Here is a 13872-nt window from a genome sequence, read left to right on the forward strand (position 1 = left end):
AGATATATACACAAACAGGGTGAGCGCCATGTCTAGCCAATAACATTTTTAATAGCCAATAAAGTCTGTAGAGTTTAGATCTCTGCACAACTAATGGATGCAAGTATTCGAGTAATGATTTGGCTTTTGGCCATGTTATAAAAATCAGGGGCAAAAGCACATGCTAAAAAGTTTACAATAAAATCTCATAAAGATCACTTTGTTTGGCTACCAATAACCTATTTTCACTTATTTCACATACAGTGTCAACCTCTTCATTTTTCACAGCCTCATGGAGAAAAGTAAAGCAGAATGGGCAAGGAATGTTAGAGAAATGCATTCTAATATCAGGGGCTAACTACTGCTGGTGCTGTCAGGACAAAGGATGAGGGAGCAGATCACTCAAAAAGCACAAATGGGTGGGTGATGGGTATTGAGGAGGGCACCTTTTGGGATGAGCACTGGGTGTTGTATGGAAACCAATTTGACAATAAATTTCATATATTGAAAAAAAAAAAAAAGCACAAATGCCTGGGATTGCTTAGTGAAGGGAGAAAGGGGAAGGAAGAACCCCCTGTAAGTGTCACAGTGCAATCACTGATGCCCCAAAGTGGTGAGCCCGAGTCCTCAGGGGTTCCTAGTTTACATCAGTTAAGAGGAAGATAACAATATTGTACATTTCAGAATATGTTTAGAACACAACATGAAGTAGTTAAAATAAAATTGAGCCGACTGATGATCTCCAACAGGCAATCCTTTTATTTACCTTCCCCCTAACTTTCTCCCAATCAATGAATAGGCCTGGTCTGGAAAGAAAGAGCTGGAACAAAGGAATTGTTCAAGAAACACAGATCTGCAACGCAGGAATAATTGTTTAGAGTTGGAAGAGCATGGGCAAAACTGAAGTCTAGGTAATTTTGTTTATCTGGAACGACTCAAATAAATAAATTGACTTTGCATACCATCTCTATAGAAATTAATTCCCTCCCTAGCCTGCTTTTACCTTGCTACAGCAAAAACCTTATTATCCTTTAGATCAATAGTTCTCAAAGTGGAAAACCGCCAAGCAGCAGTAACCGCATCACCTGAAAACACCTTAGAAGTGCAAATTCTTCAACCATACCCCCAGGCCTACAAATTCAGAAACTTCAAGGATGGGGCCAGCAATCTGGAGTAGACCAAAGTCTCTCTCCAGGGAAATCTGATGCTTGCTAAAGTTTTAGAATCATTGCTTTATATAGTATGAATGTGAAAGGCACAGGGTTTTTGATTTAATAGAACAAAATGATTCTTAAAAGACTGAAATGAGTATGGAAACGAATTTGACAATAAATTTCATATAATTAAAAAAAAAGACTGAAATGACAAAAGGGAATAGGGCAAGAAAGTCCATTATGTAAATTGTGCTCAGAAACCCTGCCCTTTCTAGATTAAGGTCCAAGCATAACATTTAGCAACCTCTAATAAGTAAGTAGCATAAAGAGGGTACCTTCCAGATGTTTCAGGAGAGCCCTACTGCTATTTCCATGAGCAGATATCAGAATGGTTTTGCCACTTAAGACTTCAGGAGCAATCCTTTCATTCCAAAAGGGTAGGAGTCTCTCCAGAACATCCTTTAAGCTTTCAGATCGTGGCAGCTGATCGACAGGTACATCGCACACTTTATACCTCCGGTCACTGTAGATTTCATGGTAGTAAGGGTGAGATTCATCAATGGGTGGTGGGGTCACATTGTAACTTCTCCTCCAGAGCCTCACTTGTTCTTCACCATGATTCAAAGCCATCTGCTCCCTGTTGAGACCGATCAAAGCTCCATAGTGACGTTCGTTTAGACGCCACGAGCTTTCCACAGGAACCCATTCCTGCCCCAGCTCTTCCAGGATCAGCCAGGCTGTGTGGATGGACCGATTAAGGATGGACGTGAATACGAGATCAAACTCAAAGTTTAGTGCTTTGAGTTGCTTCCCACAGTTCCGAGCTTCCTCCATTCCTTCACTGTTAAGTTTCTGATCCACCCAGCTACAAAACCGATTCTCTTTATTCCAAGCGCCCTCTCCATGTCTTAACATAATCAGTTTGTACTTGGACATACTGATGGCTGAGCTCGCCTAGCACTTTCAAATGGGTTCAATGACAGCAAGACATCTAGAAAGAGAAGAAACAAAAAGCATGTTATGGTCTTCATTCAACCGACTACCTGAATGGAAGCACAACTTTACAACATATACACTACGGCACATTCTACAGATAATTAATTACAGGGAGCCTAATCGATTTGAATTTTCTGACAGCTAGACAATATCTTAATTGTATGATGTAAAATGACAGGACATGTCATTCTAATGGCATGCTGCGTTTCCACCAGATAAAAAGGCAGTCTGTGCTTACAGAAGAGAGGATTTACTAGAATGAGTTATAGATGTCTGAAAGTATGACTAGTAGCTGGGAACTCCCAGCTCCTAGCAGCTGACTCCAGGTTGAAGGCATCCTTCTCACTTTGTTTTTCCCCTGGTGGAAAAAGAAATATTTACCAGTGTCACCTTATTATAGAAGTTAAACATGTTAATTCAATGAACCACCGCATCTGCTTGGTATGTAAATCACTAATGGGTGGCAACTCGCTCTTCAATGCCACAGGCGACACTACATATAAGAAAATCTAGGGTCCAACATTCAACAACACCAAAAGTGATTTAAAACAACATTAACACCGAATACGGTACTCACCTAAATAATCTCTCACCTGCCCCCAAACAACGCTCGCTCGGCAGGCATAAATCCTGATGCAAAAAAGCTATCAAATGCAAGCAGCTGTAGAAGAGATGCTGCCTGTAGAAAGAGATTAGCAGGAGCAGGTCTGAAGAAGTGACAGGAAGCACGCTGATAAGGAGGCCCCGCCCCCTCCTGCCCAAATCTTAGGCTGCCCTACACACACCAGCCGCATCTCAGCGGGAGAAGAATCTGGTGAAGTGGGACAGACAACCTTACAGTGTTTCTGAATTCCCTAAGTTAGGCTGCTGGCCCGAAGGTCTGCTGGGCCCACTCCGTCCCCTGGAGAATCTGCTGTTCCGGCTGCATCAGCCTGCCCTCACCCTCCTTGCAGTGGACATATGTATACCGACAAACACTGCCCGCCTTGCATGCCCAGGCTCTCCACTTCCACCCCAGGGTTTTCCACACTGGGGACTAAAAATGATATGAACATCGGGGCCTGGTCTCCTGCCGTTCTTGCAACTTCCATGAAATGGGAGATTTTCTGGCCCACTTGATCCGTGATTCACCCACAGTTACATAACAGTCAGTGACAAAGTTAACTGGAATCTAGGTATCTAGTTTCTTCCTTTCTTTAGTAATTTCCAGAGATTCTGAAGGGGAAAAAAACCCTTTAAAACAAGGCTTCAGGGGCGCCTGGGTGGCTCAGTCGGTTGAGCGCCGACTTCAGCTCAGGTCACGATCTCGCGGTCCGTGAGTTCGAGCCCCGCATCGGGCCCCTGTGCTGACAGCTCGGAGCCCGGAGCCTGTTTCAGATTCTGTGTCTCCCTCTCTGACCCTCCCCCATTCATGCTCTGTCTCTCTCTGTCTCAAAAATGAATAAAAACGTTAAAAAAAATTTTTTTAAAACAAGGCTTCATCTCACTGCAGGAGAAGGTAAACTGATGGGGCCCTGCGGGAAGAAGCAGATTGAGGTAATCTGCAAGTAGCTGAAAGACCAGGGTCGTCAGGTTTATGACATCCCTTTCTGGTCAAGCATCAGGTTTGAAGCTTTAGTGCATGTGAAACAGGAAGCATCTGGAAGAGACTGGGCTCGAGCGAAGGTACATCAGACAGCTGAGCATTTCTGGAGGAAGAGGGATGATTCTACCCTCAGCCCAGAGGGGCATGAGGTTGGCGGAAGAACAGAGAATGGGATGACACACATCTGGGCAGTGTTTTGCTGTGTGTTCACTGGTGCCCAAAAGCAGAATAATCACGAAGCTAATGAGCTCAAATTTCAGGATCCTTCACTGAACAAACCCCGTCTAAGGCACGGGGAGAGACCAAATAATGAATGTGTGGGCGTGTGTGTATGTGTGTGTGTTTAATTTGCAAAAGAAAGACATTTTTATATTGTTTCTTCAAAGAGCCCCAATTCACCAAGTACTAGAAACTTCTGTCAGATCAAAAACTAGACCCACCCTCCTGTAACATTTATTGTTTTGTTTTTTGATGCTGGTAGAGAAGGGAATGGAGAAAAGAGAGGCTATCAAGCGTTCCTCCACCCCAACCCTCACTTTGTCGCGTCAAGCAAGAAACCTCCTTATGCTAATAAAGCTGTTTTCCCTTTAAATGAATAAGGGTATGATGGGGTGCCTGGGAGGCTCAATCAGTTGAGCCTCTGACTCTTGATTTCGGCTCAGGTCATGATCCCAGGGTCACAGGATTGAGCCCTGCATCAAGCCCCACATTGGGCTCTGTGCTGAGTGTGGAGCCTGCTTAAGATTCTCTCTCCTTCCCTCTCTCTCTCTCCCCCTCTGCTCCTCTCCCCTGTTCATGCTCTCTCTCTCTCCCTCTGCCCTTCTCTCCTGCTCATACTCTCTCTCTCTCTCTCTCTCTCCCTCTAAAATATATATTTTAAAAAAGGGTAGGATGGACAAATTCTGTAGGCAAAAGCACTTCTCCACTGCCTTTGATTATGAACTATACCAAGAGAACAAAAAATATATATGGCAATAACATCATGAACATTCAGGCACTTACCACCAAGCTTGCAGTATTTTAATCTGCTATATTTGCTTACTCTGTTTAAGAAATAAAACAATTTCTCTGTTCCCCCTACCCCCTATATATATATATATAGAGAGAGAGAGAGAGAGAGAGATAGAGAGAGCGCGCGCGCGAGAGAGAGAGAGCAGAGAAACAGTACCACAGCCACAAAGACTACACCCCTCCCTCCCTCTGGTGTACAGGGGTGAACATAGGACAAAGTAAAGATTAGTGCATCTATCTTGGGTAAATAAAGTCACTTCCTTCTTTCCTCCTTGCTGCTATCAACTGACTTCCCATTTAATTAACTACTGAATATTTACAGGGGAGCTGCTGAGGTTTAAAGTTTAAGATTTTAATCATCATGGGAGCTGGTATACCAAGTGTTTACCAACAAACACACAAGCACACACACTGAGCCACAGGCATGATGGGAACCATGGAAAACTGTAGACAGCATATGTGCTTTTCTGATGGACGTGGCTCTTGTGCAGATGGACAGAGCTTTTGTATAACTTGGTCTCACTGAATTAAGGGTCCCATTCTTACAACCTTTCTGGAGAATACACAGAAGAAGGGACTCCTCAAAGCAAACACTGGAGAGACTGCGATACTTCGAGTCAGACCACAGAGAACCTAGGGACTCAGTTTTGTCCTTAGGGTAAATAAATGTCTTCTTTAAAAAACATAAAAATGGTCATTTCAGGGGGTGCCCGGGTGGCTCAGTCAGTGAAGTGTCTGACTTCGGCTCAGGTCATGATCTCACGGCTCATGAGTTCAAGCCCCATGTCAGGCTCTGTGCTGACAGCTCGGAGCCTGGAGCCTGTTTCGGATTCTGTGTCTCGCCCCCTCTCTCTCCTCCTCCCCTTATAGCACTCTGTCTGTCTGTCTCTCTCTCAAAAATAAATAAACATTAAAAAAAATTTTTTAAATGGTCATTTCAGCTCCTAAAAGTTCATATAAAAATAAAAGGAGTAGCTACTACTTGGCTGCTCCATGTCTCTGTGGGGTTCCTGAATCTTCAAATTTTCAAAAACACCAGAAGTGCACATTAAAAACAACTGTAGTGAGAAAGGGGGGGGGGGTTGTGAGCAGGGGAGGGACAGAGGGGGAGAGGGGGAGAGGGGGAGAGGGGGAGAGGGAGAGAGAGAGGGGCGGCGGGGGAAGAATCTTAAGCAGGCTCCACACTCAGTGCAGAGCCTGACATGGAGTTCAATCCCACAACCCTGGGATCATGACCTGAGCCAAAATCAAGAGTCGAACACCCAACCAACTGAGCCACCCAGGTGCCCCAGAAATGCACAGTTTTATGTGAAATCTGATATTAATACTGGTGACTAATTTAAATACATTTTAAAAACATGAACTAAACGAAATGTGTCTGGAGGCCAGTTTGAGTCTGCTAACATATGTACCATGACTTACAGGGAAATCTCCAGGCCACAGATGAATGAAGAGGCCACCATACCCCAGGAGAAGGTCAGTCCCCCAGCCTCCAGGCTCCAATCCCAGCTTTCCTCTGCTTTGTCCAACACCCTCTAACCCCCACATGTGCTGGGCTCCTTGTCCCTGACCCTTCTTCACCAAAGCCTGGGCCAGTGCCCTGAAGAGCCTCAGCTCTGTAATCAAACTTCCACTCAACTTTGGACTCTTCCTGGAATGCTTCAGCCAGCTCTGAGCTTTAACCATGCTGAAAGTGAACTGAAAGCAAAACTACCTCTTCCAGGTGTCTGCTTCTCCCTTGACTCGGGGGTGTTTGGGCCTAAAGTCCTGGGGCACGGGTAGGCGACAGGCAGGGTCCTGCTCCCTTTCAATCCAGACCAAATGCCTCCATGCCCACCATCTTTTGGGGAGGGGAGAAGCTTTGACTTCGAGAGTCTTGATATATTCAGATGTAGCTCTCTTGCCTTCATTTATTAACTGCAAACTTCCTGAAAAGTGAGCACCCTATTTAAAATCCTCAATCACTTCCTGTTGGTCTTAGGATAAAGTCCAAAATCCTGAACATGACTTGCAAGGCTTTGGTTTTCTCTTATTTCCTTGAGCATGCCATGTTCTTTCTTGCTTCAGGACCCCTGCACACACTGTACCCTACCCAGAACCCTTGCCCTGTATCCCCTCCCCTGCCACTTTGGTCCCACCCAGCTTGAGGTAACCTCTAGTCACCCTTTAGATCAGCTGTGTCAATCACAATATGCTGCAAGCCACATATATAATTTTAGATTTCTTACAATTCATATTAAAAAGGGAAAAGAAATAAATGTAATTAATTTTAATAATATACCTTATTGAGGGGCACCCGAGTGGCTCAGTCGGTTGAGCGCCCAACTCTTGGTTTTGGCTTAGGTCATGATCTCACAGTTTTGTGGGTTCAAGCCCCTCATCAGGCTCTGTGCTGACAGTGCAGAGCCTGTTTGGGATTCTCTCTCCTCCTCTCTCTCTGCCCCTCCCCGACTCATGCTGTCTCTTCTTCCTTGAAATAAATAAACTCAAAAAAATAATATATTTTATTTAACCGTATAGAATCAAAATACTATTCCAACATACAATCTATATAAAAGTATTAATGGGGTATTTTACATTCTTTTTTTTCATAGTAGGTTTTTGAAACCTGATATGTATTTATACTTACAGCACGTCTCAATTTGGACCAGCCACATTTCAAAGGCTCAAGAGCCACATGTGACCAGTGGCTACCAAACGGATCAGAACAGCTTTGGAGCTTAAAGGTTATTTCCTCTAGGCCAATCATTCTCAAACTTGAATGTACATGAGAATCACCAAGAGAAGTGGTTAAAACAGAGTGCTGGGCCTCACTTCCAAGGCCTGATTGACCACATCTGGGCGGGCCTGAGAATCTGTATTTCTAACAAGTTCCCACATGATGCTGACATCCTGCCAGTTTGAGGACTATGCTTTGAGAACCTCTGCTCTAGGCAGACTTCTCTACCCTTCCCTTTCACCCATTGGGAAATGGACAGTCCTGCTTGGAAAACACTCGTGAAGCACCCTGCTCTACAACACTGCATACAGCTGTGATGGGTCACTTGTGACAGATTACTTGTCCAGCATCTGGGTGCCCTATTAGACTGTGAACTGTATCACGGCAGGTGCTACTTGCCCTATCTCTGGAATCTAGCGTGACGCTTGACATACGACACACACAAGGTACTTAGTAAGGAGCTGTGTTGACTGACTTGAAGTCAGTTTGACAGGGGTGATTACATTGTGCTTAACGAGCCTAAGGCCTGACCGTTTTAGCGGTAACTGCCAAAGTAAAAACCACTCAGTTGGCAGGCCCGAGGGGTTAGGAAGCCTTAATTCAAGAATCACAGTGTATTTAGTGGCAAAGCCAGAGCCGATAACAATCATCCATTACACTTCTGTGTCCTTGACAGTTTAATATATTCATGAATGGTCATAATCTCCAGAAAGAAGAGACTCCAACTGACCATACTATACCATCTGTTAAGTAACTGGAATTCAAATAAAAACTTGAAAAAAAAAAAACAACAACAACAAGCAACCAACCAACAAACAACTAAGTGGCAAACTGGAACGACAATCCACGCCTTCTGCCTCCAATGCCTGTGCTCCTTCTTCTCACCACTAGAGACTTCAGGGTCTGGGTTTTTTGAGTATCTAGGCTCCACTTGGCTTCACTTCACAGGAGCATCTCCAGTCACAACTTGTCCATCCAAACCCAGGCAGTCATTTCATAAAACGCATACAAACGAGGTGAGTATAAAGGAGGGCTCAACTTATGACTGCTCGAGAAAAACCTCAAGGTACAAAGTCAAGTGGGCAATTTAGAGGGGTGCCATACTACGAATATATACTCCCCACTCTCAAATGAAAAATTATTATTTTTTAAATCGAGCTTTGTTTTTTGTGTTGTGTTTGGTAAAGCTAACCACTCTGGAGTTGGTTCTGAAGGTTCCTTATGTATCCCTTGGCAAGGGTTACCAGCACCTGAATTAAGCACCAATTTTAGTCAATGATTTACTTCATTCCAAAAAAGGCCACACAGGTCACTGAATTAGCATATCCCAGGGTTTCTTCCTTTTTATTTTTATTGTTTTTTTTTAAACATTTATTTATTATTGAGAGACAGACAGAGCGTGAGCAGGGGAGGACTAGAGAGAGGGGGAGACACAGAATCTGAAGCAGGCCCCAGGCTCTGACCTCTCAGTACAGAGCCCGATGCGGGGCTCGAACCCACAAACTGCAAGATCATGACCTGAGCCAAAGTCGGTCGCTTAACGAACTGAGCCACCCAGGCGTCCCTCTTCCTTTTTAAAGTATGGTAAAGCTGAAAGAAAAAACTTACTAAACAAATAGATCTTTTATATGCTTCTGTGTCTCCCCTTCTCACCCCTTCCTATTCACTGTTTCCCCGCCTTCTGGCCAGTACTTGTTTAGTTCTCGGACACCTAACCTGTGCCTTGACCACTCGACTGAACTGGTCTCTCAAAAAACTGCTAACTAGTCATTTCTTACTAAGTGAAACCATCTTCTCGCAGGACTCACACCACTTTGGTCCCTCTGAAACTGACTACTTCAATCAAGGGGGTACAATTATTCTAAGATTTCGGGGCTGCATTTCTCTCAGCTCTTCTATTGTTACATCCTTGTCTCGAGTCGCTGTATTTTCCTACCCACCATTAATAGTACCATGATGATGAAGACAGCATGCGGTATCACAGCAGCTAATATTCATAGAGGGCTCACCATGTGACTTGGGACTATTTGAATCCTCAACCACCATTCTATGGAGAAGATTCTAGGACTACTCCCATTTTACAGATGCAGAAACTTAGGAGGAAAGGTCAACTTGCCCAAAGTGACACAGATTTTAAATGGCAGAGCTGGCAATCAGTCTCAGGCAGGCTGGACCCCAACGCCTATCTTTATGCCTAGAACCACTCTGCTACACTGCCACACTGACATCCGAGGCTCTCCTCAGTCCTTGGAAACCTAACTTTTCTCACTACTTTAATCACATTAAAATGGATGACTTACAAATTGACAGCCCCAAATATTCATCAGTCTCCCCAGTCTGGTCAATTAATTCATTCTTTAAACATGTGTTGCAACCACCACCTGAGCATGACATAATGCTAGGACTATGAGGAGTACAGGATCCAACACAGATTATGTCTTCAAGGAACTGATGGGGAAAAAGGATGTGTGTGTGTGTGTATCACTAAGGCAGAAAGTCATCCACACCATGAGAAAGCCATTCATAAGGGAGATAAAAAAAGGAAAGATTATTTCTGAGTAAGGCTCATGGACATGGCACTATTGAACCTGGATTTGGAAAGATGTTCAAGACTCAGACTTATAAAACAAGGAAAAGGAACTCGAGCCTAAGGGAATAATGAGTAGCAGCAAGGGAACGGGTGCATATGGAGAATGGTGAGCCATTCAAACCGGATAGAGTATAGATAGTGTGACCACATTTCCTGCTTTGCCTAGAACAGTCTTGCTTTAGGCCTGTTTCCCCCACGTAATCATTATAGGGCCCCTTTCACACTTGAGTGTCCCATTTGGAAGATTTTATGATCTCTATCCTAAGTATAGAGTCTAACAAGGAAGTAGGAGGAGATTAGCCTAGAAAGATAAGACTGAATAGTGGCCCCAGAAAGGTCTTGTGCAAAGAAGATAGGTTCTTCCATAAGTATTGGGACATCACTAAAATAAGTATGTGTACTTTAGGAGGATCAGGCAGCACTTACAAACACAGAATGAGATGGGAAAAACCACTGATAGGAAAACTTGAGAGGCTTTTGCAATGATTCTGGTAATGTAGATAATGGAGACCTGGACCAGGATAACGGCTGTTGAGATGCGATGAAGGAGATGAACGTGAAAGACAGTACAGCTTAACTGAGGTGTTGGCAACTTTTTTTGTAAAAGGCCAAATAGTAAACATTTTAGGCTCCGTGGGCTATCTGGCTTCTGTTGCAGTTACTCAGCTCTGCCATTGTAGCTGATAGCAGCCATAGACAGTTCATAAATGAATAAATGAAGCTTTATTCCAATAAAATTTTATGTGTGGACACTGAAATTAGAATTTTATATAATTTTCATACATGTGAAATATTGTCATTGTTTGACTTATTTCAACCAGTAAATGAGGTAGAAACTATTCAGAGCTTGTGGGCTGTACAAAAACAGGGAGTAGACCAGAAGGCCTTAGTTTGCCAATCCCTGGCCTAGCTGGATATCATATTCAGATCTACTAACCATATCAGCATTTTGAACCTTTAAGCATCCTGTCATGGGATAATCTCAGAATTATTAAATCACCTGATTTTATTCTTGGCCAGAACTGCAAGTACCTTGAGGAATGAAATCCCATTCATAATTGTTTTTATTCCTCACAGAAGACAATACTGAACTCATTTAAATCAGTCTGAGGAGCTTACTTTTGCTTAATTCACGTAATTCATAATGGGTCCAAGGTAAAGTTAGAGAGAAGACGTATTCATGGTATTAAGCAACTTCAAAAATAGGTCATTTTGACATGCTTTACTTTTCTTAGACTATCGTCTTCATAAATTGCCACAGTGTCTCACACTTCAGGTGAATGTACACTTGCTCAGGAATACAAGCTTAGCAATTGGCCCAGCAGTAAATCGACAGGTGATTCAAAGGAAACACGCTATGCAGGTGACATCTTTTCAAAGACTTTTCACTACGTGTAGGCATAGAAATTCCACCTAAATCGCTTGTAGAGCCAAAAAAATATTCTTTCCATAAATGCCACCATAAAATTGAAGTTATGTTATTTATTTTCAAATGTTTATTTTTTTTTAAGGGAGAAACAGAGAGACAGAGAGACAGAGAGAGGGGGAGACACAGGATCTGAAGCAGACTCCAGGCTCTGAGCTGCCAGCACAGAGCCCGACGCGGGGCTCGAACTCACGGACCGTGAGATCATGACCTGAGCTGAAGTCAGATGCTTAACCGGCTGAGCCCCTATTTATTTATTTTTTTAGAATCGGCATCCTTTCAGCAAGGCAAGCCTGGAGAGAGCAGACAGGTAGAGGACTGGTGCAAACACATGGCCCTGCATTTACTGAGGTTACTACTACAATATTTCCAGGACCTCTAGGTAGTTTCAACAAACGTAGCACAACAATCTTGCTGCTGCCTCCTACTCCTGCCTTTCATTAAAGCATATAATTTCACTCACCTCCCCCGCCAACCCCAATAACTGACGCTCGTTCCGTCTTCCAAACTAATGCTCCTGAGACGTTGCTGCCTCCCTTCCTCAGGTGTTTGAAAAGTAATGATGTCTAATACTCTAGCATAACAACGCATGAATGGGTGGGGAAAATTACAGGCTAAAGACCAGTCTAAAAACTTAGTTTGTTTTCTGCTTCCAAAAGCTGAGGAAGAAATGTGATCAGTGATATCATGCTGAGGTAACATAAAAATAATGGATACAGAAGGGCACCTGGGTGGCTCAGTCAGTTAAGTGTCTGATTTTGGCTCAGGTCATGATCTCACAGTTCGTGAGTTTGAGCCCTGCGCGTAGGGCTCTGTACTGACAGTACGGAGCCTGCTTGGGATTCTCTCCTTTCCTCTCTCTCTACCCCTCCCTGACTCCTTCTCTCTTGCTCTTTCTCTCAAAATAAATAAATAAACTTAAAAAAAAGGGATACAGAGTCAGGGTTGCTTTGATCAAAAGATTACCCTTAATTATTAGCTCTTCAAATGCTACCCTCAACCACTCTGATGTTTTTCCTAGTCCAAAACCTCATTGCACAGCTTTGAACAACTCTTAACCTAACTCTGTAGGAATCTAACTCTACAGAACATAGGCTGGCTGTATTTGAGGACAGAAAAAAAGAGGGTTAGCCACGTTTCTAATAAATTAAGAAGGAACTGTTCTTAAGGGAAATGAAATCCAGAGCTCAGTTCTTGGAGTCTTAACAAAGTGTTCTTTCCCCCAGATCAAGCTCAATATTAAAAGTTCAAACGTGTACCTAAAAGTACCTTGTTTTCCACCATCTATTACTTTCCCTAAAGCTTTACAGTAACTTTTCTATTTGTATTTGTAATCTAAGGGCGCCTCTCTACCAGGAACAAATGCTATCACTTCCAGGTGTTTTGCAGGCATTACGACCCTGTCATTCTCCAGCTTTACAGCTACCAGCAGCCCCCACTGATCACTTGGTACATGCAAAGCAAACCACAGCAAGTAGACCCCTATTCACAGGGAAGACATCTACATCTGTAATGAGATGAGTGTTTGCCTGAGGCACGTTGCTTGTTCTGGCCTGCATGGCATCACTGATGAGCAAAACACCCACTCATGACACCTCCTTCCTAACTTTGGTTACTTATTCCCCCAGGATAGTAGCTTTTGTCAACACAAGCTATTTCCACCAAATCCCAGAAGTCTGAAGTCAAGAAACCTGGACATTAGTCCCAGCTCTGCTACTTACTGATATTGACCAAGTTATTCAAATTTTCTGGACCTCAGGCTCCTTATCCATTAAGATAAGGATAACTGCTGTTCTCAAGGGCTATGAGTGAGACTAAATGAAATTACAGTGAAGCACTCCTGCCGAAGTGAAAAGTATTCTGGGTTGAATGCAGCAGACTTTGACTAACCAAGCCTGGCACAGACCTCAGGCTCCTGAAAGCGATCCTCCTTGCTGAGGTATGCGCAGAAGTAAATGCTGGGAATAAAGTGAAATGAGGGGCACCTGAGTGGTTCAGTCGGTTAAACGCCTGACTTTGGCTCAGGTCACGATCTCGCAGTCTGTGAGTTCGAGCCCCGCTTTGAGCTCTGTGCTGACAGCTCAGAGCCTACAGCCTGCTTCAGATTCTGTGTCTCCTCTCTCTATACTACCCCCCCCCCCCACCTCATGCTCTCTCTCTCTCTCTCTCAAAAAAAATAAACATTAAAAAAATAATAACTTTAAAAAATAATTAAAAATAGTAAAGTGAGGGCGGGGGTAAAGAGAAAAGGTTAAATTAGGTAGTGAAAGGAGAAATACAATCAAATGTTGTGTGTATTGGGGGTGTGGGGAGTTGATGTTAAGATACAGCTCTAGAAACATACAAAATATTAAGCAGTATTCTACAATCCAAATGCCTTGGTCAAGTTTATGTTTTATAAAGTGCATTTTT

General features: G+C 43.4%; 1 protein-coding gene across 4 annotated transcripts in view; it reads right to left on the bottom strand.

The window, feature by feature from the left end:
- BPGM (bisphosphoglycerate mutase) overlaps window positions 1-13872 on the bottom strand; it is a 31657-nt gene that overhangs the window by 12798 nt on the left and 4987 nt on the right. For 2 of the 4 annotated variants that reach the window (XM_058724235.1, XM_058724234.1), the window contains exon 2: window positions 1469-2124. In XM_058724235.1, coding sequence (XP_058580218.1) covers window positions 1469-2069 — 601 coding nt within the window. In that variant the 5' untranslated portion in view covers window positions 2070-2124. Of the gene's footprint in view, window positions 1-1468; window positions 2125-2706; window positions 2833-6147; window positions 6268-13872 lie in introns of those variants that run through there. The other 2 variants (XM_058724237.1, XM_058724236.1) reach the window with 2 other exon arrangements.

This window comes from Neofelis nebulosa, chromosome 4 (assembly GCF_028018385.1).
Source record: "Neofelis nebulosa isolate mNeoNeb1 chromosome 4, mNeoNeb1.pri, whole genome shotgun sequence".
NCBI classification, from domain to species: Eukaryota; Metazoa; Chordata; class Mammalia; order Carnivora; family Felidae; genus Neofelis; species Neofelis nebulosa.